Source organism: Populus alba, chromosome 13 (genome assembly GCF_005239225.2).
Source record: "Populus alba chromosome 13, ASM523922v2, whole genome shotgun sequence".
In the NCBI taxonomy this organism is placed as follows: domain Eukaryota; kingdom Viridiplantae; phylum Streptophyta; class Magnoliopsida; order Malpighiales; family Salicaceae; genus Populus; species Populus alba.
The window spans coordinates 77,747-102,407 of record NC_133296.1 but is presented as its reverse complement, the minus strand read 5'-3'; the positions used below and the strand labels follow the sequence as shown (position 1 = coordinate 102,407).

General features: G+C 35.3%; 2 protein-coding genes across 7 annotated transcripts; one reads left to right on the top strand and one right to left on the bottom strand.

Annotated features, from left to right (window-relative positions):
• Positions 1-8,562: 8,562 nt before the first annotated feature.
• On the top strand, positions 8,563-14,034 carry LOC118060868 (transcription factor PIF3). 6 transcript variants are annotated; one of them, XM_073403945.1, is made up of 9 exons: positions 8,565-9,850; positions 9,973-11,140; positions 11,242-11,346; positions 11,467-11,532; positions 11,912-11,977; positions 12,072-12,575; positions 13,391-13,520; positions 13,626-13,667; positions 13,817-14,034. In XM_073403945.1, the coding sequence occupies exons 1-8, from the start codon at positions 9,756-9,758 to the stop codon at positions 13,634-13,636; spliced, it is 2,145 nt and encodes a 714-aa protein (XP_073260046.1). In that variant the 5' UTR covers positions 8,565-9,755; the 3' UTR covers positions 13,637-13,667; positions 13,817-14,034. The 6 variants fall into 6 exon arrangements, with proteins under 6 accessions (XP_073260047.1, XP_073260048.1, XP_073260046.1 ...); XM_035074156.2 differs by having other exon boundaries at positions 8,566-9,850; positions 11,912-11,971; positions 13,626-14,034; XM_035074155.2 differs by having other exon boundaries at positions 8,568-9,850; positions 13,626-14,034.
• Positions 14,035-14,631: 597 nt separating this feature from the next.
• Positions 14,632-19,111, bottom strand: LOC118060866 (uncharacterized). The gene is made up of 2 exons (XM_035074153.2): positions 18,743-19,111; positions 14,632-17,659 (listed from the first exon to the last, which is right to left on the bottom strand). Exons 1-2 carry the CDS (start codon positions 18,791-18,793, stop codon positions 14,933-14,935), a joined length of 2,778 nt encoding a protein of 925 aa, XP_034930044.1. The 5' UTR covers positions 18,794-19,111; the 3' UTR covers positions 14,632-14,932.
• Positions 19,112-24,661: the final 5,550 nt, after the last annotated feature.

The window sequence follows — 24,661 nt, the reverse complement described above, 5'->3', positions numbered from 1 at the left end:
CGGTTTTGGTTGTCATGATTTTTTTTTTATTTACAATTTATTACTCTCAAGTAACATTAGCATGATTGTATATTTTAAGATTTCTTTCGATTTGTATTTTCTTCTATGTACAAACTACTGATAAATATTTTATCGATAAACAAAGATTGATTTTGCAAAGTTAAACTTCATTAGTAGCTAAAGAGAGAGAAACTAAAAAATGGAGGATCAAATTTAACAAAAACAAACAAAATAGACCCTATTTGGATATTGTCACCAAAAAACTTCAATTTTCCATCTAAAGTTTCAGTTTACCTATTTAGTCGATCCTGTTATTTTAATTTTTTTTTGACACTTCAATCCTTGAATATTGATAAAGAAAAGAGAAAGTTGCCAAATAAATTAAAAAGAAAAAAAGCGCTCCAATTGTGACATCATGACCACCAAGATGTTGATCTTGGTCTCGATAGGTTTGTATATTCGACAGGAGTTTAATTATAGAAGTGTTATCCTTTAACCATATTGAGATCTTTAAACCCTTTTCAATTTGTTTAATTTTCCTTTTTTATATAAATTAGAGGTTTTTTTAAGATTGAGAATGGGTTTGTTAAGATTTTAGAGTGTTTTTTAGATGTTTAAATGTGAAAACAAATTAAAAAAAAGAGAGAGAGAGAGAGAGAGAGTTTTTAAAATTCAAGAACTCGAACCTTGATCTTCAATAATAAAAAATTGATGCAAAATATGATAGGTCATTGGTTAAAAAAATACTAAAGTGTAAGATGTGTTTTCCGCTCCTTCTATAAACAAAACAAATTAGCTAGGTGTGCGAGCATGGGCTTCTAGATCAAGGCTTGCCTGGGTTTTTTTTATCCCTATCTATGCATGTGAGTTCGGCCTTTTTTATTGTTTTTATTTAAGTTTTAATTAATACTCCTTATTATTTTTTTAAATTACTCGGTTCCCTTTATTTTAAAATAGTGATTGATCTTTTTAATTGTTTTTTTTTTAATTTTATAATGCTTTAAATAGATTATTATAATTTTTAAAAACAAATTTAAACAAATTGAATTACTAGATGTGTTTATAAAAATAAAATCAGCAACCAGAATTAATCTATGAAATAAAATAGATACTCAGTTATAATGATATAGAAGAATATATATATATATATGCTGGAAGCAGCAAGCATAATTAAGGATGAAATTAAATGATTTTACAGTTTTTTTCACTCCTGGAAGAATGAGAGAGCGGGATGGCAAAAAGCCTTGTTGGTAGTCTTGCTGTCTGTTTGCATGCCTGATCATCTCACCCTTGAAAATAGTAGTTTTATGACAAAGTCTTGAAGAAACTTGCGATTAGGGTGGATGGCAATTATTAATCCTCTCTTCTTCTTCTTCTTCTTCTTCTTTCTCAGCCATCCTAAACATCCATGAATGCATGGATTTGTCTCTCTAAAGAGAAGCTATCTATAGAGCATCGATCTATCCATCTTTAGTTCAAGGATCCATCATCCTGAGTCTCTTTCAGGTGAAATTAGGTCAATTCCTTGTATAACCCCCAGTTCCCACAGGGATTATAGGGATATATTTTAACGTAAAAAGACGAAGTGAACTACTGGTGTGAAAAGTAGATCACTGACAAATAAATTAGCTAGCTAGGACCACGCTGGTTGGGGACCATAATCTATCGTTGTAAATCATGGGTGATGCGCAAGAATGCATTTGTGGGGGCACACACACACACACGAAAACTTGCATTGATTGCTTAATTTATATAAAAGAAAATGTAGAATCGAATATGGTTTCCGATTGATTTGATGCTGTTTCTGACCATGCAAAGCCATCATCATGTGATCAACTTGCACAGACACAATATCCTTAATAAACCATGTCGTCTCTTCCTCTACTGCATCAAGACTGTCTCTTAATTCCCTTTAATTAGCTTTCCCTTTATGTATGATCTCGAACAGTTTGTGCACGCGCATCTCTTAGGGCTTGGTTACTTAGCATATTAGCTAGGCAGGTGGCATTGATCCTCTAACGTAAATACCTGTCACCTTCAAGATTCATCACATAGGGAGAAATAGGAGGCAGCTGTGTGGTGTGGGCAGGCAAACCCGCCAGGACCCATCGTTTTTAACAATCCTTTTTGGTCCAGACATGTCGTATATAAATATCTTGTCTTTTCTGTTGCTGATATATATAAAATCCAGCTGACATGTTATGTTCCGCGAGCGTGCTTGATCGATCGATCTTCTTCTTGTTTATTATTATGCACTTGTGCTAGCTAAGCACTTATATAGCAGTTCTCTCTGCCAGATTTTTAGTTCGTCAGCTCTGTGCTTAAGTAATCAATCAATCTTATTAGCTTCTGAAATATTTAATATATATTACGGCATGGCTATTATTAATTATAATTTAATAAGGTGGATCCTTTCTCCCAGCTAGCGTGCAAGACAAATATGCGCTTAATTCCTATGGTGTTGCTTATAATTTTAGTGTCCTTGTGTCTATGTCTATATATATATATAAAAGCAGCCGAATTAATGCACTTGATGGTATAAAGTTTATGATAGATATTTTTTTTATGGTTAATATATATGGGAGCACAAACAAAGAGACAAGAGGTAAGAAGGATAGAGTTTGACTAAGATATATAGGGTTGTTCCACATAACAATCCCAAGTTTTATATATTCAAGAAAATAAAGTATCATGAGATATGTTTTTTTAATAGATTTACAAGGGAGAAAAAATCATAATCCCTCAACACAAAGATAAACTTCCAAAAAATCTGAAAGGAACATATAATCTAAAAAAAAGTAATAAGAAAACTAGCTTAAATAACATTTTTAATGTCTAATCCAAGGGTCATTTAGGATTCAACTAACTACAATGATTATATTTCCTCTCTTATACCCTCTCCATTAGAGTTCGGCTTAATGGTTGATTCAAAATTATAACATCTTAATGCTATTTTGTTGGTTTGACATGATTAATTTTTTTTTTTGTTCGGATCTGACTGTATCTCACTTATTTTATATTTGCTAGATTATCTATATATATAATTCGTGGATGACATATCCTCTTTTAACTATTACAAATATATATGTAATTAATTGCTTTTAACCTTCACCTATTTTTTTCCTGTATGGCTACACCAGTATTGTTCTTATTTATTTTTTAAAGGGAGAGAAATTTTATTGAATCTACCATATTTACTAAAGTAGTATTTGAAATATGCTTGGTCCAGCTAGCTAGCGGTGTTACATGACAAGAAAGGGAAGCATAAAATATAGTAGGAAGTCGGTTGTTCTTGTTTATAGGGCCGTGGAACTGTGGTTCTGGTGGCGGTAGCTCCACCCACCCACACACACAGTGAAATAAATTAAGAAGAGAATAGTAGATAGTGGTCCTGCCACGCCACTACATGGGAGGAGCGGTCATGTGCAGATTGCTGCTGGGAATGGTCCGTCCTGCCAGGAGGAGGAGGAGGAGGAGCTATGAATTGAGAGCAATTTATGAGGCTCCACAGCCAAGAAAGCATGCAATTCTATAAAGGAAGGAAGGGTGGGTGGGCACTTGTATTATTTTACATTATCTTCTGCTCCTCGTATCTCTACAACACGAGTGCTGTGCTGGCCACAACATTTCCCTTTATTATATTTACCTTTTAGTGCCACTTAACTCAGGATCTCCCTTGTAACACTTTAACTTCATGTGTTTTTAATTGTTCTGTTTCTTTTTTATTCATTCATTGAGAGAAATGTTTCCATAATGTTGTCATTTGCTCATGACTTGTTTGTTATTTATTATTATAGTGGTTATTTTTTTAAATATTTTTTATTTAAAAATTTAATGAAACAATGTTTTATATTGTTTAAAATATATTTTTGACTTCAACACACCAAAACAATATATAATTAATTATTTAGAAAATTTAATTTAAAATAAAACAAATACAAAATTTTCATTTTAAAAAAATTAAACAAGCTTTTAGTTTCACCACACGTACGAACACAAGAATTTCATAATATCAATGAACCATGTGTCATCACAGCTGAGAGACAGTTTGTTTTTGCAGCTTAGCCACGTTTATTAAATTTTTAAATTTTTTAATTATTTTTTAAGTTTTTAATTATTTTAATGAATTGATATTTAAAAAATTGTATTTTAAAATAAAAATTATATAATAAAACAGCTATAACTGAGAATGTGGATGCCCGCAGAATTGCAATGTGCTGAGAAGAAATTTACAATGGCGGCTGCACGACTCTTTCAATTTTTCCCTTATTGAGATGGTGTTTCACATTGTTTTTGTTTCTTCTTTTAGGTGTGTTTATCTTTACAGTAAAGTTATGTTTTTTCAAGATTTTTAATTTTTTTATATTATTTTAATGTATTGATATTTAAAATAAATTTTTTAAAATAAAAAAAATACTTTGAACAACAAAATTTATTATAATATCAAAGGCATTCTTAGATATTTTCTAACACGAAGAAATTCATTTAGTATTTTATTATGATTTTGATACAATAATATTAAAAATTAAAAAATAAAAATAATTTATATATAAAAAAAAAGGTTATTCGAAGATACGCTCTCGCACCACCAGGATGCAACCTTGAGACAGCAGTACAAGGAAGGGAAAGGAGCAGGGACCTAGGAAGTAGGGGTTTTCGAAGGACAATGGGCTCTTTATTCTAGCTAGACCAGGGCCACCCACCTGTTGCTTGCTTTCATTACTTCAATAAGCAGATGAGTGGTGGCAGTCGAAGATCATCCTCCTCCTCCTGCTGCTGCTGATTGGGTGAGCTAGAGCAGATAGATCCTCCCACCACAACTCTACTCCACTCGGTGGATTGAGTCATCTCCGACGTGCCCTTAGCACATATGACGGCAAGTGCTCGAGGAGGAGCAAAGCACAGGAGCACACGCATACATCCTAGTGATGATGTGAAGTGAGTGATGGTGCTGCTATGAAAGCAACGTGTCAATTAATGGTGGCTGTCAAAATATATATATATATATATATAAAAAAAAAAACTCTAAAAGGCGTGGGAAAGCACTGTAGCTTCCCTGCACACCTTTTAATTATACTAATAATAATAATAATAATAATAATAATAATAATAATATAATTATAATTAAGTAATATACGCGTATCTCTTTCACTGTACTAAAGCTGTTTTAGTTTTTTTAATTTATTTTTAGTTTTTCTTCTGTTTTTTTTTTTTTTTTTTTTTTTTTTTGTAGCAGTTTTTTTTTTTTTTTTTTACATGTTTTTTTTTAACGTGTGAGTTTTTCACTGTAGCAGCTTTGTTTTTTTTTTCCTCACTTTTGTTTCTTCTGTTTTTTACATATAATTAAGTAATATACTAAAACGCGTAGCTTTTTCACTATAGCTAAACCTTTTTTTGCAGTTTTTTTTGTGTTTTTTTTTTTTGTTTTTTTTTTGTAGCATTTTTTCCTTTTTTTTTTTGCTTTTGCTTTTTTTTTTTAAATGTTTTTTCACTGTAGCAGTGTGTTTTTTTTTTTTAACACGTGGGTTTTTCATTATAGTAGCTTTTTTTTTTTTTTCCTCGCTTTTGTTTCTTCTGTTTTTTACATATAATGTATCACTGTGCACATAGTGAAACACTTGACTTTTTTTTTTTTTTTTTTTTTTTTCGTTTTGCCCATGGGTTTTTTTTTTTCTTTTTTCTTTGTGTTTTTTTTTTGCAATGATTTTTTTTTGTTTAATTTAGTTTGTTAATGTGAAAAAAAAAATTAATTTAGTTATCATACTTTCATTATACGGATCTCAGTTTTTTTTATATATTAAGCTGGTTGAGAACTTAGCTTTGTAACTTTTTTTAAAAAGAAAAAAAAACACTATAGATTAATACAATGTTTCCTCTTATATGATTTTTGTTTGGTTGCAGTGTTTCCTCTACATGTTTATTTTTTAAATTATCTTTGTTAAATTTATTTTTTTAATACTGAGTTGGTTGAGAATTTAGCTTTAGCTTTCCCCGTTTTTTCATTATAATTATTATTATATTGTATTATATTATATGACTGTTTTTTTCTTTTGTTTTTTCTTTTTAATTTTTCTTTAATGAATTTTTTTTGTTTGATTTAGTTTGTTAATGTTAATTTTTTTTTAAGTTAGTTATCATATTTTCATGATACGGATCTCGGGTTTGATGGGTTAACCTGATTTGACGAGTTATTTTTTCATTTAGTTTAGTTTATTAAAGTTAATTTTTTTTCTATTTAATTATCAGACTTTCATGACACGTATCCTGGGCTTGACGGGTTAACTTGATTTGATGGGTTAACCCGGTTAATTCTGGGTAAACCCGTTTTTTTTTTTCTATTTAGTTATCAAACTTTCATGACGCAAATCCCAGGTTTTACGGGATAACCTGGTTTAAAGGGTTAACCCAAGTAATTCAATTTCTTTTTCTTTTTCTTTATTAGTTTTTTTCTTTCTGTTGATTTTTTTTTCTTTGTTTTTTTTAATTAATTAATTTAATTATCATACTTTTATGATACGACCTTTATAGCCAAACTCACATCCAATATTCTTGGGTGCGGTGTTACAGTCAGACTCACTTAAACTTGGGTTATGCAAGTTTAATTTTATTATTAATATTATAAATATTACTCTTAGGTCAGACGTTATAGCCAAATCCAATATTCTTGGGTATAACTTTGTAGAAAAACCCAAAATTTTTTAAATTTTTATTTTTTTTAATATTTTTTATACAAAAAAAAAATAACACGCGGTATCGCGCGGGTATCAAAGCTAGTATATATATATATATATAATATATATATATATATATATATATATGGTCATGGACACTCATAAACCAAACAACACGTGCTCGCACAGTTCCGAGCCTGCTGGCTACAACCCGGGGGTCCACTGAAACACTGCCGAACCCCTTCAGTGGCTCTGCACGGGTCCACGTGGACAAATACCATTTCACTATCGGCGTCGGGGAGATATATAATAAATAAATAAAATGAACAGTATTCCCTTCCTCGTGCTCTCCCGCATCTAATCTCATCACCTTGTACGCTAAGTTTGGCCTCCTCTGCTCTATCCCTAATTATTTCATCAATCCTGCGACGAAGACTTAGGCCTCCTCTTGGGTCAATGCCTGGTCAATAATAGTATCATGCTCTCAACATGTAATTAATATCAATTCTAACATATTAAATTCATTTTTGTTTGCTTGATAAGTTATTGTTTCTTTTTTTTTTTTTCCTTTTTTTTTTAATTTTAGATTAGCGGCCCTACGCCCATATCTAAATCAAATTTAGTGGACTAAGCCAGTGATCCTCGGCTAGGTGCTATACGTGATGATAGATTACAACGCGTCTGGTTCAATGCCGATCTTGACCTAATTAGGAGAGACTGTTGGTGTCTGGTAGAGAGGGCAGCAGAGATAATCTGATTGATTGCCATAATCAAAGCAAAGAGGTGCTTAGATTTGGTTCATGGAGAACTAATCATGAAGTTGATCCATTAGCGGAGATCTCAAAGTGAGAGATGTTCACCTTTAGACTCCTTTTCAGCTTTAATTAGGGCAATCTTCACATGATAAGAGAGAGCAATATCACATACATACATACATACATACATAATCTTCCAAGTGATTGGATGAATGAATAAAGTAGAACCAAATGTCATTCTCTTACATTATTGGAGTGCCAAGATCACATCCTCCACTGGCACACAAGAGTCCGAAAAGCCTCTCCCAGCACCAAGGCCATTTGAGCTATCATGCCTAAAGTCAATGGCTTTATTAATCCTCCAAGGCATGATTTTCAATACCTTGATGGCTTTCTTTATCCTCCGGAGGCATAATTTTCAAAACCCTATTATTGAAGGGCCCTCCCTGGGTTTAATATATATTATAATGATGCTGATATGCTGCTGCTGCTGCTTTCCATTATGAAAACAAACATAAAAAGCCCACAACTCCCATTGCAGGATAGCATATTATAATAATATAAACAAGATGATATGTTGCTGTTGGTGTTCATATGTTTAACCTGCTTCTTTTTATAAATTTCTTTGAAAAACAACCATGAAATACAGGAGCACTGCAGCTTTCAAATCCTAGCAAGAAGAACCTACCCTAATTTCCCAAATCACCTGCCCTCCCTGTACTCATAAGCAATCTAACCTTGTGTGCGTGTGTGTAGCAGCTAGCTAGTCCTATTTGTATCAGTTCATGTGTAATGTAACTAAAGTTATCATTTGCTGCTTTTCATTATAATAAGAAATCTGTGGAAATATCTAAGCTTAACCCAATATTTAAATCTCAATTGTAAAGGACATCGTTCTTCTTTGTGAAGTTGAATACCGTGGAAAAGTTCGGTTTGTTTTAAGGAATTTTTTTCTTTTGTTAGTTGTCACTTGTGTTTAAATAAAGATCGTATGGAATATTATAATCATCATCGGTAACTTTTTTTTAGTTTTTGATAAGATAATTTCATCCAGATATTTTCTTAATATCGGTCATGGTATAATCAGATAATAATTAATATATCTATGAGATCTCTTTTTATCCTTCTTTCCCTTTCTTTCCTTTGAAATTTGTGCCCGTTTATTCTAACAATTTTGTTAAAGGTGATTCTCTCAATCTCGACTTCTTACAAAGCCACCATTAGAACCAAAATGTGTTATTTTATTAATTTTATAAAAAATAAAAAAAAGGTAAAAAAAAGAACAAAGAAGGTCATGAAAAAAAAAAAGAATAAGAATATTGAATTCTAACAGTAGTGTAAAGGAAGGAAGAACCAGAAATACAGAGGTTAAACTTTAAAAGTTGAACAAGCACAAGGTTTGTCGTTTATTTTTATCTCTGTCCCCTGCCATCTCTGCCAGCCTTTCGCGTCTTCTACGTCCACTTGCCCTCTCTGTCTCTTGCGATTTTGAGTTCTTTTCTTGGAGCTCAAATTTTTAAACATACAATCTTTTGGTAACTTCTATAATTATCCCAGGGGTATGGTATGATGTGCACAGCTAAGTAGTTCTCTCATTTTTAATGCATTTGGATTAGTGTAACTTTTTACTAGTTCGAGGAGCTCAGTTTTTCTAAAAATTCTCTTCCTTTTCTACTTATTTGTGTTCCAGTTCATTGGTTGGTTGCTAGGTAGGGAGTGTCTTGAGCTGTTCTTCAAGTTTCTAGTGTATTACTCCCTTTTGGGGTTTTTCTTTTCATGTGGACTGATAAAGTTAATTAATTTCCAAAATCTGATCTGGGTTTTTGTTGGTTTCAAATTTAATCATTAAAGAAGTGGAAAAGATCATTTCTTTAATCTAAAATATGCTTAAAATAGCTTAATTTGGAGGGTTTTTGAATCTTTGAGAGAGCCATTAAAAAATAGGTTTTTTGACTACTACTTTATGTGAAACTATTGGTTAATTTATAGTTTATTTATTTATTTATATATCTAACTCACTGGTGTTAAGAACGTTAGTATAAAAGAAGGATTATTTTCTGTGCTGTCAAATTATGTAACTGAAAAAAAGTTCTTTTCTTTTATTTCTTTTGTGAGTTGCATACAAACTGGGATTGTCTTGTACTCATGGGGGTTCCTGTCAAGCTTTTCATGTCTTGAAACTCTTGTCGGCTCCATATAGTTTTTGGGTTCTTTGAGCTTGTGCTGGAGTTCAAGAGAGGTTTCCAAAAAGTGCCGGAAATGGCCAAATAATTGGACTTTGAGGGCATTTCTTACTGAGCAGAAGTGTTGCTAACCAACAACCTTCACCATGCCTTTGTCTGAGCTCCTATATCGAATGGCTAAGGGAAAAACTGATTCTTCTCAAGAGAAGAATCCTGCTTGTTCACCTGATCTGTCTTTTGTGTAAGTTTCAATTTAACTTATTTATTTAGCTTCTTTATCTTGGATTAGTGGATCATCTCTACATTGAAATGTTTTCTTTCTGGTTTGCTTTCGTTTCTTGTGTCTTTTGGTATCCTTTAAAGCAGACCTGAGAATGATTTTGGTGAGCTAATATGGGAAAATGGTCAGATTCAATACAGTAGAGCTAGAAAGATACAAACTTGTAACAGCTTACCTCCCAAGATTAGAGATAAAGACATAGGAAATGGCACCAATACTAAAACAGGGAAGTTTGGAACGATGGAGTCTACACTGAATGAACTCCTTGCGGTTCCTGCTGTTGAAGTGAGGGCGAATCAAGACGATGACATGGTACCTTGGTTGAATTATCCATTGGATGAATCTCTGCAACATGATTATTGTTCTGATTTTTTGCCCGAATTATCGGGGGTTACTGTAAATGAACACTCCTCCCAGAGTAATTTTCCATCGTTTAATAAAAGAAGTTGTAACCAGTCAATTACGGACTCCCATACTGTTTCGGTACACAATGGTTTGAGCTTAGAGCAAGGAGATGTGGTGATGAATTCTTCAGCAGGAGATATTGAAGCAAATAGGCCTAGAACCAGTGCTAGTCAGTTATATCCGTCATCTTCTGAGCAATGCAAAATATCATTTCCGTTTTTTAGATCCAGGGATTCAACTAAAAAAGATGGTAGTACAAGCAATGCTGTCCACCATGTCATTGCACCAGATTCTATTCGAGCTCCAACATCAGGAGGTGGTTTTCCCAGCATAAAGATGCAGAAGCAAGTTCCAGAACCATCCCCTATCAACTCCAGTTTAATGAATTTCTCTCACTTTGCAAGACCAGCTGCTCTTGTAAAAGCTAATCTTCAGGACGTTGGCATGAGAGCTAGTTCAGGAACTTCAATCATGGAAAGAGCGCAAAATAAAGATAAGGGCTCAATTGGTTTACCAAAGGAAACAGGCTCCCATTGCCGTCCTAATATGATGCCATCCAAGGTTGAGGTTAAACCAACAGAGGTTAAGCCTGCTGAAGGATCTGTTCCTGCTGAGCTACCTGAGGAAATGAGCCAAGAAGGTGACTCTAAAAGCGATAGAAACTGTCATCAAAATTTTGGTGAAAGTGCAATTAAAGGATTAGCAGATGTTGAAAAGACTACAGAGCCTTTGGTTGCTTCTTCTTCTGTTGGTTCGGGCAATAGCACAGAGAGACCTTCTGACGACCCAACTGAGAATCTGAAGAGAAAACATCGTGATACTGAGGAGTCTGAAGGTCCTAGTGAAGTGAGTTTTTCATACATAGTTTTCACATATTTTCAATGTTTTTTGCTCTTCCGAGACTATATCTCTTTCTTCCATGAACCAAGGAAATAATCTATGTGCAGGATGTTGAAGAAGAATCAGTAGGTGCAAAAAAACCAGCTTCTGCTCGAGCAGGTAATGGGTCCAAGAGAGGTCGGGCAGCAGAAGTTCATAACTTATCTGAAAGGGTGGGCAAGAACATTCCAACATTTCTTCAGAAGATATGCGCTTGTTTGCTTTTGAAGTTGTCTTTGGTAGCTATGAATTATTGTATCTTGATTGGTTTTCATTTGGACTTGAATAAACAGAGGCGAAGGGATAGGATCAATGAGAAGATGCGAGCCCTACAAGAACTCATACCAAACTGCAATAAGGTTGGATATTCATGTTTGTGTTTCTCAGTGAATTTTCTCCACGATCTTATGAAAATGAGGTTTTCTATAAAATTCAAGGATTCAAACATATGCCAAGGCTTGGGAGTTAAACCTACACCAAACCTTGGCCTGATTGAAATCAAATTAATTCTTTTAAGTTTGTTCATGTTTATTGAAGTTCCAAAACTATAAATGAAGCTTATCCATTCCAAGTTCTAGAGTTTTATGTTAGTCTAAGCTTTCCTTGAATTTCTTAAGTTGAACTTGTTGCTGTTATCCAGGAAGTTTTAATGGAGTTTGAGTGAAGCCAAGTACTTAAGTGTAGATAATTTCATGTGCATCTTTGCTTTGGCTGACTTTGATGTTTTTGCATTATAAGGTGGATAAAGCTTCAATGCTTGATGAGGCCATTGAATATTTAAAGACGCTTCAGCTTCAAGTACAAGTAAATTCTGCCCATTCCTCTCAAAGTTTATTTAATAACTTCTTGAGTTGGATAATCAAATTACTTTTTTGGATCACTCACCACCTTTATGCAGATTATGTCAATGGGAGCTGGAATGTACATGCCATCAATGATGTTACCTCCTGGAATGCCTCACATGCATGCAGCTCATATGGGGCAGTTCTTACCCATGGGCATTGGAATGGGAATGGGTTTCCGGATGGGTATGCCTGACATGAATAGTGGATATTCTGGTTGCCCTATGTATCATGTACCTCCTATGCATGGAGCACATTTCCCTGGCTCGCCAATGTCAGGGCCTAGTGCTTTGCACGGGATGGGAGGACCTAGTCTTCAGATGTTTGGGCTTTCTGGTCAAGGACTTCCAATGTCATTTCCTCGTGCACCCTTAATGCCAATGTCTGGAGGGCCGCCTCCAAAAACAAACAGGGAACCAAATGCTTGTGGAGTGGTAGGTCCTATGGATAATTTGGATTCAGCTACAGCCTCTAGTTCAAAGGATGCAATTCAGAATACCAACTCGCTAGTGATGCAGAACAATGTTGCCAATAGGTCAATGGATCAGACCTCTAGTCAGGTTTGTTACTTAACCAAGCTGTGTTTTTCTATGAGAATGAAAAGCTCAGTATTGAATATGGCTAAATGGATTTTGATTTCAATATGATGCATGATGTGTTTTCCTTTCAGCAAGTGCCTATTCATGGCTCATCTTCACTCCCAAGAGAAAGAAAGCATTAGCTATAGGTGCACACATGAATTCCATCTAAAAGTTGCATTATGGAAAATTGCAAGTATGACATTCATTTAAGCATGAAACTAGTAAATTCTCTATATACAGTCCTATTTTTCTCTTTAAAGATGTAGCTCTTCACTCATCATCCTATGAAAACGAAAATTATGCTGATCACTCTAATTAATTTTCATTCGTGAAGGATATTCCCAAGGAAAACATTTTTTACTGAAATTCTTAAGGAAGAACTTAATTACAACTCTCCAAACAGCCTTTTCTTCCAATGATAATCAAACTGTAGTTTTCATCTCTCCAATTTATGTACAAAGATTGTGGGCATGTTTCAAATAGTAGACGCCATTTAGAGTGCCATGTTCTTAACCTCCCTACTAGCCAAGAAGGCCGAGTAAAATATACCAGTGCAATAGCTAAGAAATATTATGCAGATGCTTGAATATTTTTTTGTTAAGTGGAAGAGGTCATAGCCACAGAAAATTATGCATTTAGCTTGTCTGAAGGAATGTGAATTTGGGCACGATATCCTATTGAATTCAGTATATGTTAATTTTGATAGTTGGGGTAACCTTTCAGAAAACTGAGTTCTTCAATTGAATTACCTCTGAACCTGAATCTAAAATTAGTTACATCATCCGTGATGCCAGTGCCAAGCAACAAATGAATGTTTTGAACAGCCTGCTTTTGTGCAAAATAATGGTGAAGGCTCAGAAGTTGCTGAAAGTGGAGTGTTGAAGTCAGCTGGCGGAACTGACATCATACCTAGTAGAGCAACTGGTGAGTATTCGTCTATCATGGTTGGCTGTACTTAACATTGTTGTGAGATCTACTTAATCTGGTTTGTAGAGATAAAAGATTTTTGTCAACTTGAATTTGCTGCAGGTTGTGACTGATTGATAGGTCTGATGCTTTGTCATTGGAGAGGTGAATCACCTTTGCTTCATATCAACGTTGAACCTATTATTGTACGCTGTAAAGCTGTGGGATACTGGGGGCACATATGAATGTGTGAAAAGGTTCCATGGTTTAATGAAGTCGAGCTCTTACAATAATTATTGGAGTTCTAATTTCAGGGAAGTAGAATTACAATTGCACAGATTTTGGAATGTTGAGGAAACTCAAGAACGGTCTTCCTTGCATCTGTATGTATATTTACTTACACTACCTGAGCAAATAATAATGCACTGTCTAGGAGCAAGCCAACTCAAGAAATATGTATTTGAAAGTTTGTTGTAGTAGATATCTCATACAAATTCTTTGAACTAATGAAAAAATACTTAATTTTCCAGTACCTCTCTCCCTCCCCCTATCATTTCACTGTGAGCATGCACAAAGAATGGCTAGCAATAAGATGGAAAATGTGGTTAGGGTTTTGCAAATGGTTTGTTTGATTTATTCAGTTCGATTTTTCTTAAATTGAACTGAACCAAATTTATGAAAAAAACTGAATTGTGTAAACCTAGGTGTTCCGGTTTGGTTTATAGTCTCCACCCCCTCATCTGAATCTGAATAGCAGTCATTTTAACATCTTTCATTTTCTAGCATCTCTACATCATAGTGGGCTCATGAATCTTCAATATCTTTGTTCTTCGTAGTGACTGGTGTTTCGATGTCAGCTTCAGTGAGACACGTCTCACCACGCATAAAATGTGCAGAGTCTCATTAGCTCTTGAATGAGCTCGAACCAGTTCTTAGTCCTCTACTCAAATTCCTGAAAAGCCGAGGGGAGACAACCATTGGTATTTACCTAGCTGGAGGTTCTCCCTCGCTATTTCATCCTCCCTTGCCTTCATTTTTTCCTTATCTTTCAGTTTCTTGGTAAAAAAATGGCGATGGTATTTTGCCTAACGAGAAGTGAATCTATTCCACTAGTTGACATGTGTAAAAGTTACAAAAGAATCCAAACCATTATTTAATCAAATACGCAAATCAATCTTATCAATGAGTACATAATTTTGATGAGATAGTATTTTTGACACCACCAACATAAATTTGACTGAAAAAGCTCTTTTCTACTTATCAAACCCAACAACACACCAATCACCAGCACACTATCATATACCATTACATACAACTGAATGAATAGAGAAAACAAATGGAATAAAATGCCTTTTTACACACCTATATACTTCACAATGCAAGATTTCATATCTCTGTAAGTATATGCAAGCTTTGTCATTAAGATCCCTTTAATTATTGACTTTAACATCACCCTTGCTATCAGAGGAGACGGTTTTTGGAGTTGGCGATTTCCCGATAATAGCTTTCTTTGCCTTTACAAGTGATTGCTTTACCCTTGTTAAAATGTTGTTCGAATGCTTTTGAGCAGGCTTGGCTGGAACTTCTCTTGGCAGATCCTGTGATTCTTTTGCGTCTTCAGCATCCTTGACAGAATACTCTAAATTCTGCGTGTCAGATTTGGCAATCTCGTCTACCTTTTCCTGCTCAGAGTTCTCTTCGTTGGTTTTTGCAGTTCCTTCTTCTTCTTTTGCTTCTGACACAGAATCTTGGGATTCTTTGACTGGTTCACTGACAGCTGTAGTGGCTTCATCCAGCTTTCCCTCTATGTTCCCATCTTTGTGGGTTTCATCTATTGCAGGTATCTCCTCTTTCTTGTTTTCTAAAGCTGGTTCAACACTTTCAACTGTTTTCTCTCCCTCAAATGATTTTTCAGTGATTTTGGCGTTTGAAGCAGCATTGCTGACCTCTTCCACTTTGATGGGCTGAGCTAGTTCCTCTTTTACTGTATCACTTGCTATTTTCTCGCCCTCTGCTTTGATTGTTCCTGCCTCGTTCTCTTCTCTACCCTTTTTCGCTTCTACCACAATCTCTTTCAATGACGCTTCAACCAAATCAGTCCCTTCAGCCTCTGGAACAGCTTTTTGTATGATTTCAGGAAGAGAAGATTTTCCCCCATCCTCTTTAATCTCAGCTTGAGCTACCTGAGTGATTGCAGCAACTTGTCCTGGCTTTTCATCTGTTGACTTAATCTCAACCTGTTCACTAACTTCAGATTGTCCCTCAGGTTTCACCTCAACTTCATGTTCCTCTGTTTTTTCATCTAGTTTGGAGACTTCAGATTGTTCCACCTGTTCTCCAATTACAGATTGTCCCTCATATTTCACCTCAACTTCATGTTCTTCTGTTTTTTCATTTAGTTTGGCGACTTCAGATTGTTCCTCCAATTTCACCTCAGTCTCAGGAATCACTGATTCTGGTTTTTCAATTTGTTCAGCGACTTCAGATTGTTCCACCTGTTCTCTGATTACAGATTGTCCCTCAGATTTCACCTCAACTTCATGTACTTCTGTTTTTTCATCTAGTTTGGTGACTTTAGATTGTTCCTCCAATTTCACCTCAGTCTCAGGAATCACTGATTCTGGTTTTTCAATTTGTTCGGCGACTTCAGATTGTTCCACCTGTTTCCTGATTACAGATTGTCCCTCAGGCTTCACCTCAACTTCTTGTTCCTCTGTTTTTTCATCTAGTTTGGTGACTTCAGATTGTTCCTCCAGTTTCACCTCAGTCTCAGGAATCACTGATTCTGGTTTTTCAATTTGTTCGGCGACTTCAGATTGTTCCACCTGTTTCCTGATTACAGATTGTCCCTCAGGCTTCACCTCAACTTCTTGTTCCTCTGTTTTTTCATCTAGTTTGGTGACTTCAGATTGTTCCTCCAGTTTCACCTCAGTTTCAGGAACCATTGATTCTGGTTTTTCAATTTGTTGAGTGACTTCAGATTGTTCCTCTTGCTTAACCTCAACTTCAGGAACTACTGGTTCTGGTTTATCAACCTCAAGAATTACTTGTTCTGGTTTATCAACTCCAGGCACTGCTACTAGATCATCAATATCTTTTAATGGAACTGCTTCTGATTCTTTGATAGGATGAACTTCCGTTGAATCCTGTGTTTCTTCAATTACCTCAACAGATTGTTCCTCGGTTTTTTCTACATGTTCAGTGACTCCAGACTCTAGTTTCACTTCCCTGAGTTCAGGAACTATTGTTCCTACTTTATCAGCTTCTTTAAACAATTCTTGTGAGTCGTCAATATCTCTTACTTGAACTGCTTTCATTTCTTTGATAGGAAGAGCTTCCACTAGCTCCTGTGTTTCGGCAATTACTTCAACTGATTTTTCTTTGGGTTCAACTTTAATGACTTCGGATTGTTCTTCTGATTCTGGCTTATCATCTTCTTTGGACACTAGTTGTGAATCTTCACTATCTTTTACCACAATTGCTTCTGATTTGACAGGAAGAACTTCCAAATGTTCCTTTGGTTGCTTAGTTGCTGCTTCTGTTTTTGGCTCTTCAACTTGTTTACCGACTTCTGATTGCTCCTCTAGCTTCACCTCAACTTCAGGAATTATTGATTCCACTTTGTCAACTTCTTTAGACACTGCTGAATCTTCACTGTCTTTTGCCTCAATTGGTTCCGACTCTTTGATAGGAAGAACCTTTGATGGCTCCTCTGTTTTTTCAATAGCTTCATGTAGTGATACTGGAACATCAACCATCTTTGGTTTTTCCTGTAGCAATTCCTCCACAGATGTTGATAATTGTTGCTCTTCTGCTTCTTTCGAAACAGAATGTATAGCTGGAGCAACTGGTTCGCCAATAACAACATCGGCCACTAGAGCCGGAACACTAGGTGTGTGTGAGTCAGAAATAGAATCCGTTTCCAACTCTTTCTTATCATCTACTGGAACATTGATAGCAGCAACATCATCAATCTTCTTAACCACAACTGCTGGAGGCTCGACCTCCTTATCTTCCACTGCTTCTGATTTATCTAACAGGGTTGGTTGACTTTCTAGTTCATTAGGTTTGAGGTCTTCTTCTTCAGGTTTCCCGGCTAGAGAAACGGTTTCAAGTTCTACAGGCTTTACTTCTTCGGTCACCTTGTTCTCGATTGACTGCAAGAAATGAACTAGAAAATTAGATAGGAACATTCTTATATATTTTAAAAGCAAAAAAAAAAAAAAAAAAAGAGTAGAAACTATAGTGTAGATGCACAAGTAAAACGATAGCGAAAACTGTAATCAAATATGAAGAAATTGAAATAAAGCTATCATGCACTGCTACGTAAACATATTAAAGCTCTGCAAATATTATATCTCTATCTCCCTCATTGACCATGGCATCTAGATATTGATATTGTAAGTTGAAATTCTTAAATAATGATATGAATATCCTGTCCCCATCGCAAACCGGGAAAACGAGGTTCCTTGCTGGTTTAAAAGAGCCTTGATGGCAGAACCAAGCAAGTGACAAGCCGAGACAAGTGCAGAAGGGAGCCACCATGTTAGAGAATTCATATCCTACTCGACAGCTTATGCAATAAGATGGGGCAGGACTACTACCTTCCATTATAATTTTGGTATTTTATTGCCATGAGATTAATTTTCTTAAAATGAAATATCTTATATTTTCTTAAACTAGCAACTTTTGAGTGACAGTAGCTTTGAACAGATTTCAGAAGATGATACTGTATGTTCCAACTCAACTTAAGACTGATGATTGATACATAAAAGAAAGCTATCATTTATTTTCCAGGGAATTAAGAAAGGAGGGGCACATTCAAATAGAGATTTTCTTCTTCTTTTTTTTCTGTCCTGTCAACTACAGACACTTCTCAAAGCTTCTGATACAGTAAATAGAGTGAGACATGCATCTAAAACTACCCTTATTCAATCGATCATGGATGATATCTAAAAGCAATCAGAAGTCTTATGATTACCCATACAGTCAGATAAGCTAAACCTATGATCATGTAAAACGTTCATGGAAGTCCAGGGGTAACAAAGAAGGTAACGAAACGCTACATGGATCTCATCGAAACATCAAAGATCATATCGCTATGGCAAGTCTGAAAAGTAAAAATATGGGAAACAATAAAAGAATCCCATGAAGTGTATATGTTTGATCAAGTAAACAGTATTTGAGGGAATGAATAGTTTGATCAGAATTAAAGATAGGCAAGATGATGATATAAATACCTCATGATCAGAAGTAGGAGTTTGATGTGATGGTGCAGTCTCAGTAGCCATGAGGATAGGTAGATGCAGAGAAGAGAGATCCTTTCAAAATTAAGTTGATGTTAAGAGATTCTGTGTAGTAAGTGAAAAAAAGAAAAGAAAAGGAAAGGAAAGGAAAGGAAAGACAGTGGCCGTTGGCAAATAATCAAAAAACCAAAAAAAGTGTAACAGCAACAGCAACAGCAAAGCAGAAAAAGAGTAGTGTGTGACAGACTGTATATCACATGATCAATCCAAAATGAATGATTAGGATTCCATTTAAATTTATATCTTTAAAGCAAAAGAAAACAAAGAAGAATGGGTTGGTTTGGATAATTAAAGTAAGAGGGCAACAGGCAATAGCATTTTTCTTTTGGGGTAGCAGACAAAGTTCAAGGGGGACCAGATCCCTTCCTCCCCAAAGAAATGCTTTTAATTTTTGCTAGCTGTTAACTGTCTAAAGTCTTTCTTGAGAATAATGCAGGTGGTGATGTGCTTTCATCTGGGCCTGAACTCTCTAGTTATTTGGACTCAACATTCAAAATGTAAAGTATCCCAAAAGTCCACATGAAGAATCAAAGGTCCAGTTTTCGGTATCAAGTCCTGCTTCTGTGTTGAATGGTTGGGTAGGGCTGTTGAGCACTTGAGTAGTGTGAAGGAAAGTGAGCTTGAAATTGGCCCAGACAGAAACATGGATTTGAAGATATTGGTACAGGTAATGTGTCAGCTTCTGTATTGGTGTTTTTTTGGATGAATTTTCTGCTTTTTGTGTGAAACTGATTTGACAAGTCTAATCAAAATCTGTTAAGTGTGCTCCAATTAAACCTCCCCAACACACTCATCCCGCATTAAAATGCCAAGCAATACAGCCTCCTCAGAACGAAAAGTAATGATGTAAATTTGGCAAGAAAGTTGACTATGATTTCCCACTACAAAGCTAAAAGCAAACATCTAATTATGCTAACATGGGACAAGCTCAACCAGACAAAGGCTTTTATATATATATATATATATATATATATATATATATGTATGTATAATTTCATTGGAGCAAAGGCCTTGAGGCTTTTTGATAATTGATGATGTTCCCTTCTGATTAAAGTCAACTTCCACTATAATCTTGTCTTGCTGAGTCTTACCTTCATCCCTTTAAGTTGAAAATCAAAGGCTATTACTGTTAATGATCTTTTCTTTACAGAATATGCTTTGATTACATGCTGTGAATGTCATTTGGACACCACCACTGTTTAGCTCAGTGATGAATGCTAATGAGATCTTAAGGTTCCATTTATGGTATGCAACCTAATGATAGCAACCTTCATGTTTCTCTTGTCATCATTTGTTGCTGTGATAAGACTAAAGCTGATCAAAAGGTTAGTTGCTTAGTTAACAGCAAAACATATTAGATATCCATGTGCTTATGTTTCCAACTAATTCTTAATGGGCCAATCAAGAATAATTCTTCGTGATAATGATATCCTATTAAGGTCATCTCAAAAGGACCCCCCCCTCCCTCTGCCATTCAATCCTCTTAGTTTTTAACATGTTTCAGGCAAAGCTGTGTGTGATGTTTCCATCAGATTGTTATCTGATAGTAATATTTGTAATCTCTTGTCAAAAGGCACTTCATAATCTCTTGGTTAATAAGGTGCAGATAGGAGAATTTTATAGCAACCAAGCAAAGATAAGCCTTCTTCTCGGATAATACAGCTGTGATACAACTCCATTAACAACTGCAGCCTCTATTAAAAAGTTGCAGGATTAGGATTTTCTGTCCTTGGTTAAATCAGAAAGATGCTGATGCTAGTGAAGTTTTTATAGATGATTATGTAATGCAACTATTTTCCTAGGCTTGGTGTTGGAAATTTTTTTCTCAGAAAAGCTTATAATTAATTAAGATAATCATATTGGGCAGGACTGTGATGAGTGTGATTCCCTTATTAGAGTAACAGTTGATCTTTCTTGTCAATTAGCTGTCTCAGAATCAGCTTTGAAACAGATGACTTACAGTGTAATGAGGAAAGGGCTCTCCATTTTCAAGGGCATATGGATTGTGACCCCCCCCCCCTCCATTTCAAATAACCATTCGATTATTATCTTCAAAATCTTTCTCTTGATGAATTTTAATTGGCTTATTTCCCAGCAATGCTACACTGAAGTAGGCCACTATGCTTGCTAATTATGGCTTTGTTTTACCAAATTTTTGTTATGATTTACACTTGTTTAAATTATGAAAATTGTTCAGGCCTCCACCACATGGTTCCTTGAACTCAGTAACTAAAGGTTCAAAGACTAGTAATCTGTTGACAAGACATTGACTTCTTTCTGCGGGCCTAAATTTAGCAGCAATTTGACGAATTCGCCGAGCAGGAGATCTGTGTGAGATGAATGCATCTTGTTTTGAACACAGCAATATTGATATCAATCTTCGATAATTTTCATAAAGAAGGAACGAGGAACACCTTATGGTAGCTTAATAATCAACCATACATTGTACACGGCTTTAGCAGTGAAGATATTGCAGATTAATTGATCAATCCTTTTACTCTGCTGAAATGTTTCAGTGTTGTGCTTTGTACATGGAATGAAACCTATTTATTTTTCGACAGGTCCTACAAAAGTTGACATCACATACACTTATTTGTGAAGTCCCACACCTGTCTCCTGTAAGATTCCTAATTAATGTGCTCATTCAAAAGATAAACTCCAGGGACCAAAGGGCACCATTGAGGAAGGGTTCAAGAGCTCAAAGGAACCTTAACACAGCAACTTGTGAGACAAATACACATCAAAACTTATGAGCTGATTTTTGGATTACATATCCACTGTTGTCTATTGTATGGCTGTAATTACAATACATATTTCAATACTTCTGTTCTACTTCTTGTCGTCGGTGGCCGTAGATGGATTGCAGTAACATCAACAACACCTTTCTTTTATCTCAAGTACTCATCCGAAGCCCTTAACAAAAACATTAAAATAAAAAAAAAGAAGAAATTATTATCTGATCCAGCCTAGCCAGCAGAAAGCCAAAAACATGGTTATTAATACCAACGAATTATTATACAAAACTAGATAATGGAACAGTTATGTGCCTGGCGAAATTAAGCTGGTAAACCTTATTTTTTATAATTGTATTCCTATAGCTAATCATTCAAAAACAAGGATTCTCGTTATGTATTAAAAAATTCAAAGAGAAAAATATCTTTGACTTTCCATATAGAAAATATCTCTGACTCATTAGAATCTTGTTGTTTAAAATAAAGCCTAACAAGATTACCAAAGCCATATGTACTTAGCTTTAACAATTGGCTGAGCCCGAGGATGCTAGGTTTGGTAACTTGTCAGACTTCTATATGCTTTGGCTCAGCATTTAGCTAAACCTAAGGATGTTATATCTGACATCTTGTCAAACCTGTATATGCTTTAGGCTCAGTGCTTGGATGAGCTCTAAGATGCTGAGTCTGGCAGCTCACCAAACTTATATGTATTTAGGCTCGATGCTTGGTCGATCCCAAAGATAGCTAAACCCAAGATTGTTGGATCTAGCAACTCGCTAGACTCATATATGTTTGGGTTCAACACTTGACTAAGCCTAGAGTTGTTGGTTCTAGCAGCTCGCTCGACCCCTATATGTTTGGGTTCAACACTTGGATAAGCCTAGAGTTGCTGGTTCTAACAGCTCGCTCGACCCCTGTATATTTGGGCTCGATGCTTGGTCGATCCTAAAGGTGGCCAAGCCCAAGATTGTTGGATCTAGCAACTCGCTAGCCCCGTATATGTTTGGGTTCAACACTTGGCTAAGCCTAGAGTTGCTGGTTCTAGTAGCTCGCTCGACCCCTATATGTTTGCCTAAGCCTAAGACTGTTGGGTTATCACCTTGCTTTTGGTTTCTTTAAATGAAGATCCAAGTAAAAATAAAATATGTTGATCCATTAGTAGCCCCCAAATCTTTTTGTATTTAATACATAAAGATTTTGAAAGTTTATCAATAGTAAATGAGTATTTTTACCTTCTTCACAAGATTTGTCTAACCCGACAAGTGGCTCGTCTTTTTTTAAAGAGGTGTCCTTTGAAAAACAAAATGGCAACTTGCATTTAATGCAGTAATTGAATGGATTTCTGATGATTTGAAATGACATAAAAGGTCATTCATCTAACCATATGGGTGAAAAGTTATATCTTTTATAACCCTAGCGTTCATACTCTCAACTTTTCTTTTACTTTCACTCTTTGTAACTTCTGAGAAACAGTTTTGTGAAAAACTCTTGAGCCAACCTCACTCTAATCTAAGAAGAAAACTGTCACTTAAGGTATTTCCTACCAGAAACTTTTTTTTTTCTTCTTTACTTTGAATAGAGAAATTAACCCAAAAAAAAAATCAAATTTATCCCTAAAGTAGGGATGTTGTCATCGTTGATGAAGAGTTAACGTTCCAACTTGAGTCTGAAAGAAACGGCAATATGCAATAGGCAAAAGTCTATCAAATTGGACCCCAGAACTAGATGGAGTGGCACCTTGGCGTCCCCCTCTTTTTAGCGAGGAAAATAGCTCTCCCCATAAGATAAGTTATTCTCCTGCCATTACCATGAAATCACATGAGAATGTGAGGTTGCCTCAAATCCTTAAGGATGACACTCTTATCATGTTAGGTGCAGAGGACATAGAGTTTGTTACTTGCCTGCAACCAAGAGAGTACACAACTTAAATGCTTGATTGAGTTGAACGTATCAGCTGGCAGACCTTAGGCTCTACCTAGTGTCAATTTGAAATTACAGCCCCTTTTTACATATATGTATTGGGGTATTCTTTCTCTCTCCAAGGATTTGTGAGGGAAGTGTTTAGATATTACTAGTTGGGTCCAAACCAGCTGCCCCTAATGAATGGATAACCTTGTCCATGTTTAATAAGTTTTTTAAGCTCGTTGAAATTGAGTCTACAATTAATGTTGAACACAAAGGTTGTTGAAACCTATGATATAGGTTGTTCAAGGTTCTTAGGGTAGGCTCGTTGGGCTTGATTGTCCCCTTGAGCGGTTATCATTATTCTAGTGAGAAGTCAATCCTTATTAAAGAGTTGTTGATGTTCTGGTAAGGTAATTTGTGCCAACAGCAATAGGGATGTCCATTTGACATTCCATTTCAGGTGTTTTATGATCGTCTCTCATTGATAATGATTAGGGATGTCAATAACCAGTTTCAGAAGAAAATTTGATGGGTTTTTTTTCGTTCCCACGAATAGCGTCATTGATGATGTTATAAAAAATCTAAGTATTTTGAGGGCAATGCTTATGTCTTGGATAAACGGTTAACTCTTGGTTCTAACAATTTGATTCTCTCTAGCCAAGATGGCTGGTGCTTTTTGTTTGGTAAGTCAAGATGGTGAGTGACTAGTACTTGCAAAAGGTTTTTTTTTATGAATCTAGGAACTCTCTGATGTTTAAGTGAGTATCTTTTTCGGAGAAAAAATGCAATAATTTTTTTGAGAGATAGACTTTGAAAATATAAGTGCTAAAAATATTCAAAATGATGAGATTGTAAGCTTTTTTTTTTTTTAAGGATTCAATGAGTCTTTATATCCCATGATTCTTATCATTCAGTGGAAAGGAAAAGTCATATTCTATTATAACATTAAACATCTCTTATGTTTCGAATATAAAAAATATATCTAACTCATCAGAATCTCATGGTCCAGCATGGGGTCTAACAATATCATCCAAAGCCACACATGTTGGGGCTCAACATTTGGTTGAGTCCGAGAATGCTGGGTTTGACAATTCATCAAACTCATACATGGTTGATCTTAATTCTTAGCAAAGCCTAAAGATACTGACTTATCATTGCGTTTAGTTTTTTAAATTAAAATTTAAGTGAAAATAAAATATGTTGATTTATCATATTC

Excerpts from the sequence above, each read along its gene's own strand:
- LOC118060868 (XM_073403945.1), top strand. The coding sequence starts at position 9,756 with ATGCCTTTGTCTGAGCTCCTATATCGAATGGCTAAGGGAAAAACTGAT. Across the intron at positions 11,347-11,466 it reads TTCATAACTTATCTGAAAGG|AGGCGAAGGGATAGGATCAA; the intron begins GTGGGCAAGAAC and ends TTGAATAAACAG. Across the intron at positions 11,533-11,911 it reads TCATACCAAACTGCAATAAG|GTGGATAAAGCTTCAATGCT; the intron begins GTTGGATATTCA and ends TTGCATTATAAG.
- LOC118060866 (XM_035074153.2), bottom strand. The coding sequence starts at position 18,793 with ATGGCTACTGAGACTGCACCATCACATCAAACTCCTACTTCTGATCAT. Across the intron at positions 17,660-18,742 it reads CTCCTACTTCTGATCATGAG|TCAATCGAGAACAAGGTGAC; the intron begins GTATTTATATCA and ends CATTTCTTGCAG.